The sequence below is a fragment of the Lycium barbarum genome, chromosome 4 (genome assembly GCF_019175385.1).
Source record: "Lycium barbarum isolate Lr01 chromosome 4, ASM1917538v2, whole genome shotgun sequence".
Classification (NCBI taxonomy): Eukaryota; Viridiplantae; Streptophyta; class Magnoliopsida; order Solanales; family Solanaceae; genus Lycium; species Lycium barbarum.
Window position 1 is genome coordinate 53,591,534 of NC_083340.1, and position 6,985 is coordinate 53,598,518.

Sequence of the window (6,985 nt, forward strand, 5' to 3'; positions counted from 1 at the left end):
TGTGTTTGATTGATTTCAATCATTCGATGACTTAGTAATAATTAGGGGTCATATAGTAAATTTGTCATTCTATTTATGGCTCTTTTAAGGAGTGTGCCAAGTCAATACAGAACAAGTAAAAATGGATGGATGGAGTATTTTTTTCGTTTTACCCTTAGTACGTAGTAATTGTTCTTGAAGACTACAAACACGACGACACATAAATAAAGTAAATATTCAATGAAGAGAGAGATTATATCTTAAGACATAAATAACATCAATCAATGATGGGTACTCCTTAATAGTGGCGGAGCCACACACAGAGATGGGTCGGTGGGGGGCGAACTTGCACATTCAACTTGAAAAAGAAAAGTATATATACAAGAATAAGTTCATGCTCTGTATTGTTTTAGAAGCAACTCCTGGGAATGACTGTGCCACCACGTCTTCCACTTGCATTTCTGCAGTACGTTAGTGCTGGCCTTCTTAAGCGATCATTGTGAGTAAGTTTTATGTCTTGCAGTCTGATTCCAGTGCATGGATTTGTGTAACTGCAATCTAATTTTATGGCTTCCTGTGTGGATGATGACCCCTTCACATTCTTGAATGTGACTTGACTCACCTTCACTCCTGAATTCTACATTCATGCCACAATAAAAAAACAACTATAATTAGCTCCGATAGATACTTAAGTTTGTATACAAATGACAGTAGTACTATCACTAATTAGCTACTCCCTCCGTCTCAATTTATGTGGTATCGTCTCACTAGGCACAAATTTTAAAAAAGAAAGGAAGACTTTTGAAATTTGTCGTCTAAAATAAACCTTAAACATTTGTATGACTATAAATCATTTCAATAAGGTAAAAGGAGAATTTTAAAGTTAAGTTGTTTTTAATTATAAAAAGGTGACATTCTTTTCGGGACAAACTAAAAATGAAAACGTGCCACATAAAATGGGACTGATGTAACATTTTTTATTTGCTTTATAATTGGATAATTTAGATAGATGTCACTATCTAATTGTGTAATAAAATTATACATATGTTGTGCTTGCGTTTTACACATACTGATCTTTTTATTGCTTAAAAATATTTGTAGAGGAAATAAGTTACAATTTGTTGGAGATGAGTTAATGATATACCTGACGAGGGCAATTATTATTAGGACAATAGTTTTGATCAATGAGTATGGGGTACCCAACATTTCTCATAATAAGATTTGAGAACATGATATTTCTAGCATAGCCACCACTTGGTCTTGCCCATGACTTTACTCTAACGCCATTCTGTGTCTTTGTGAAAACCGAATTTGTTACTGTTATATTCGCAACTCCTGCTTCATTGTAACTACTTCCTAAACTTCCTATGCTGCAAGAGTAAAACAAACAACAAAGATGATATATTTGGCATAAACAAATTTCATAATTGGACTATCACAAAGACGTCATATTTGAGCCAGGAATTGTGATAGTTAGACTACAAAATAATAGTAGTAATTTTAGAATTTGCAAAAGATCCAAAACCGATAGATAAATGGACCTCCTCTAGATCTTTACAAGTTTGAACTTTTAGATTGTGTAATCTAATAAATTAATCTGAGGCGGATCTTCGATCTGAACTTTATGAGTTCAAGTTCCAGACTGTACCACAACCAATTTAATTTATTGGGTTCTGGATCTATTATTTGTACTTATTTAGAATTTTTTTGACACATATACAAAGTGTGAGCAAAAGCTGCTTGGTTCAATAGAACCCACAACATTAACACTGCATCCTCCCCTAAATTCAACATAATATCATAGTAGGATAGATGTCATGGGTTAAATCTCATAACCACGTACGGGCTTGTCCAATAAAAAGAGTCAGGCCATAGTGGATGTATTGCAAATAGATAGATAAGTAAATAGCTCCTATTTAACAATTTAATTTCTTAGATGAGTTAACATAATACAAGATTCTACAATCAGACTCATATAACTCATATTGGCAAATCTAATAAATTGTACATGCATGGCTTACTTCTAAGGGACCAACCTGGTTTAGCCACATCTTTAATTTGTTACAACTAAATGGTAGAAAATGTTTCAGGGTATAAGAGATCTAAAGTTCCTTTATGAGTTATATATGGTCCTAAAAAGGATTGAAAGTAATGATTTTTCTTGTATAGTATTAATTTTACCTGATGCCGTGTCCAGGTCCACATCCAATTCGTTCAACCCACATGTTCATGGAGCCAGGGCCAATGGAAATGCAGTCATCTCCAGTCTTGATAATGCTGCCTAAAATGGTAACACCCCTTGAGTTCTGAACATGAATTCCATCAGTGTTTGGGCTTCCACTTGGTGCTGTTATCTTCACATTCTCAACTCTCACATTACTGCTGTAACCAATCCCTACATGTACTCTTTGACTGTGGAGTGATGTCAACCCCTTTAGCAGTACATTGTTACACCACATAAATTGTATTGACTGCAATATATAGATTTCAACACATCAGAGTTAGTCATGATTCCTTGGACAATTACTAATTCCTGTTTTCAGAAAGAAAGCAAAAACACTAGCTTCCCTTGTCACAACATTAGTCATATTTGTCCTCATTTTATCAGGTACTTATTATTATGGTAAATCTTGAATATCTATTGTGTTAGTTGTGATAGATATTCCGATATTCAAGAATTGGATGTTTAAAGAAAAAAAAGGGGAATCATGATGCACTTCCTGGGGAAGAAGCGTTGAAAATTGTAGAATTGTCTGAGATTTCTTCTACAGGATAGATACATTAATTAAGACAAACAAAACTAAGAAGTAACTGATTTACACCCTCCGTCCATTTTTACTTGTCCTGTATTGATTTGGTACACCCCTTAAGAAGTCATAAATAGAATGACAATTTTACTATATCACACTTAGTTATTACTAAGTCATCTAATGATTGAAATCAATCAAACATGCTTTAAAATTTGTGCAGCCACTAACAATTCATTAAAGTTTTCAACCCAATAATTAATAGTAAAGGCGTAAACAGGTACGAAATGGAAAATTATCTCTTGTTTTTCAAATTGGACAAGTAAAAATGGACATTTATTTTTAGTATAGATGACAAGTGAAAATTGACTAAGGGAGTATATAAATTGGAAGAGAGAGAGGATACGTACCCTAGCTCCTTGTGGGCAAGACTTTCCACCCTTTCGACAAGACCAATAACCATGACCCTTGGCGTTAATAGTTCCTCCATACACTGAAAGCCCACTTACCTTATAAAACATAATCCAGAACTCAGAATAACCAATTGCATTATAATTTGTCGGAGCAACGAGAATACCATCAATTCGAAAATCAATTCGTCTCCGGCAAGGACCGTTTAAATTCAACGTCCTTACCAAATACGTCCCTCGTGGAACGTACACGTTGGACTGGCTAGTAGAATGGCAGGCGACAGACCAAGCGCGAAGAAACGCGGAGGTTGAGTCTGTTCTGCCATCCCCCCTAGCACCAAAACTAACCACATTGTAGGCTAAACAAGAAGGTATTATTAAACAAAAGAAGAACAACAAAGAAACACAAGTACATGTCATGGTTTTGAAATTCGACATGTTGATTGGCTGTTTAGAGGTCGTTATAGTGAAAATAAAGGTTGTGCATGTGTCTATTTATAGTTATTCATTAGTAGCCATTCGACAATTTCTTTGTTGTCCACATGACAATAGTTAATTTGGTTTTTGCTTAGCTCGGATGCAGATTTTGTAAGTGACTTAAATGCTGAACCCACGTTAAGTAATACGGACATGGACGATGAATTCCAGGGATGTACATGTGCATGCTATATTAAAAAAACAAAAGAAGGAAGAACAAAAAAGAAGAGGAAGGATCATGGGATTAAATTAGAATTCTTTAAATTAATAAGATCCATGAACAGCGCAAGAAATGCATCAGTTGAGTACAACATCAACATGTGAGTTGCCAGTTTTACAAATTTACTTGTATAGGCACTGTTAGCTAGTTAATTAGATCTGTTAATCACAAGAATGTAGACAGTTATAAATGAATAGATGGTTTAGAAGGTTTAAGTTTTAGGATGGGAGTATTGTGCGAGGGTAGGGTGGACTTGGAGGGTATTTGACTTTAGAACCTTGTCTTTAAGTAATAGCCTATAATCCCGCAACGATTTAAGGAAAGATGAAATGTGTAATCAACCTGCCAATGCCATGGCCCACATCATATCCATGTTATGATCTGTACGGTAAACATGTGATAAGTTCGTTCACATTTTGTCTATACATCTTGTTTACTTGTTGCATCTTATGAAGTTGACTCGGGCTCAATTTGAACTCGATTATACTGTAACAAAGTTTGTTAGACTCAGCTTGTGGTCAGCCCGAGTATGATTGGGCTTTCCTAGCTATTGCTCATCTCAACTCATACAATAACAAGATCGATTGAGCTCATTCCGACTGATCAATATATAGTAAATTCGTTTGGGTTTGCATCGCTTGACTCGACCCCATGCCTATTTGCATTTTTCAACATTTCTCTTATGTACATTACGAAACGTCCTGAAAGTGAAGGACAAGAGAATAGCTCCAAAGTTAGAAACGTGAATATATTCAACGGAAATTCCATTATATACTTGAGAGCGTTACTAATAAAATTAGAGCAAATAATGTGACTTGAAGTTATAACATGAAAAGTAATATCAACTTAGTTGGATTTGAAAACTTAGAGCACCCAACATGATTAAATAGTTTTTTGGGTATTCTACGAAAATCATCTACTCACTCTTCATTACCTAAACTCAATAGGGCTCAACAGTAATACGTGCGGAAGATTTAGCATTTTAATACTAAAAATGATACATTGGAATGCATGACATGTAAGGTTTTCCCGATAATCGATTATAATAAACAATCTAGTATAGTATATATAAATCCTAACAAAATTTCAGGATTGTGGAACTTAAATATTTTCACAAGAACATAAATAATAGTACTTTAGTCAAGAAAAATGTACTCGAATTCTTGACGTTATTCTTGTAGTTATGTCAAATTGCTTTTATCTTATACTTAAAAAGACAAATTTCTTTTTTCTCCTTCACTTTATGAAAACGTCTGACAACAAATGTTATCTTTCAATAGTGGACAGGTGAGTTATTTGTATAGCTGAATGATATTCACCGACCGGTTTGTCCGATTGCTAGTTTGTTTAGTGGTCGGAGCCTTGATCTGAAGATCTTTGTCGAAGGCCCATACTTTAGGGATGATCTAACTCATCATGAAAGCATCGGCGTCTGCCTTTACACTCTTCTTCTTTCTCTTGGAAGCCCCTGCGCCACCGCGTGGTGGACCCCCCCCCCCCCCCCCGGAAACCTTAGGATGTGGCGTGGAGCAGAGGAACTACCTTGAGTAGCAGGAACAACGGGTTTTACACTTCAACGGTAGGGAGCAATGGTGACGACATGGTGGTGAAGAGTTAGAGATAAGTGAACATTGGAAGAGAAGATTGAACAGAATAGTTTCTGATGATCGCAAAAGTTTCAGAGGAAGAAATTTTGCAGAGAGCTTAGGAGGATTTTGAGATGGTAACTTGTGAAATGGAGGGGAGAGTGTTAATAAAGGGGTGCTTGAAGACTGAAGTCATCATTGCCGTCATTACCTCACTAACTGGTAGCATGTCTCCGTCAATCACATAGTGACAGGTGTCCGGAGCATTTAATGTGAGGAGACGTGCGTCTTATCATGTGCCAGAGACCGTTCAAGTTCTTTCCCGCCAAGAAACGAGAAGTCTTTTCCACTCCCCGCTCACATCTTGTCGAGTCACTGGTGAGCACTATCTGTATTGGGTAGAATCAGGAATAACCATGTGGTCATATCAAACGCAAACACGTGGCAATAGCAACAGATCAATTATGAGTAGCAATCAGGTGATACCAGGTAAGTTTATGCTACCGGTAGCCGGACTTTCTTAGCTCGCGGTCTTCGCAAACGTGAACTCGGGGAAGTGTGTTTTTAAGAAAAAAATTAATTGAAAGACGTTGTGTAGAGAAGTTTTCTCTTGAATTTCGTATTATGTATTCTACTGTACAAAGGGTCCTATATTTATACAGTTCAATGGAAGGAAAAGAAGTTGGGAAAATTTCATAAATGATTACTATTTGGAGTTTTTTTTTTCCGCATAGCTACAGTTTAGCTATTTACTTTTCATGGCAAACATATAGCTAAGCGCTTGTTTCATGTTGTATTAGCTATTAAGTGTCACTGTATTCATGAATACAGTCATTAAAATTTGCTAAATTTTGTATTCAATTTAAATGTATTCAAATCAACTGTATTCATTATAGTTACTTTTACAGTGTATTCACTTTATTATATTTAATCGATTGTATACAAAATACAGAATTTTGCACTAAAAAAGTTAACAAATACACTCAAAAAATTGAATACAAAGAAATAAAATTCACTCTATTCATTTGTATACACTTCAAAAATTAATGTATTCATTTGTATACAAGAAATAAAATTAACGAATACACTCAAAAACAGAATACAAGAAAATAAAAATACACAAAACACTGAATTGTACGCCAAAAAATTAATGAATACACTGAATTGTATGCTAAAAATTTAATGAATACACTAAAAAAATGATTTTCCAGATTCGGCACCGGAATCTGACCAGAAAAGTCACCGCCGACCAGATTCCGACAAAGCAAAATCTGACCAGAACTAAGTAGATCCGGCCAAGATCTAACCGGATCTAACCATGAAAACTCAAAAGCCACCGCGTCAACAACCTTCATCCACTTCCACCCATCTTGTCGGGCAGATCTGAGCCACCACTTTTGTTCTTGTTTTTTATTAATCTTTTAATGGGTTCTCAAGAGCATTGCGTTGAGCAGGTATGCCTAAACCTTTTTGGACAAGCAAAAGAGCACTGTGTTCAGGTGAGTAAAGGTGAGTCTTGCATGAACAAGAAGGATCAGAGTGAAAAAAGACAAAATAGAACCAAAC

At 35.6% G+C, this 6,985-nt stretch overlaps 1 protein-coding gene across 1 annotated transcript; it reads right to left on the reverse strand.

Annotated features, from left to right (window-relative positions):
- Nucleotides 1–209: 209 nt before the first annotated feature.
- On the reverse strand, nucleotides 210–5,608 carry LOC132638430 (polygalacturonase-like). Its single transcript, XM_060355313.1, has 5 exons — nucleotides 5,157–5,608; nucleotides 3,137–4,534; nucleotides 2,161–2,450; nucleotides 1,124–1,349; nucleotides 210–616 (listed from the first exon to the last, which is right to left on the reverse strand). The coding sequence occupies exons 2-5, from the start codon at nucleotides 3,572–3,574 to the stop codon at nucleotides 389–391; spliced, it is 1,182 nt and encodes a 393-aa protein (XP_060211296.1). The 5' UTR covers nucleotides 3,575–4,534; nucleotides 5,157–5,608; the 3' UTR covers nucleotides 210–388.
- Between the last annotated feature and the right edge of the window lie 1,377 nt (nucleotides 5,609–6,985).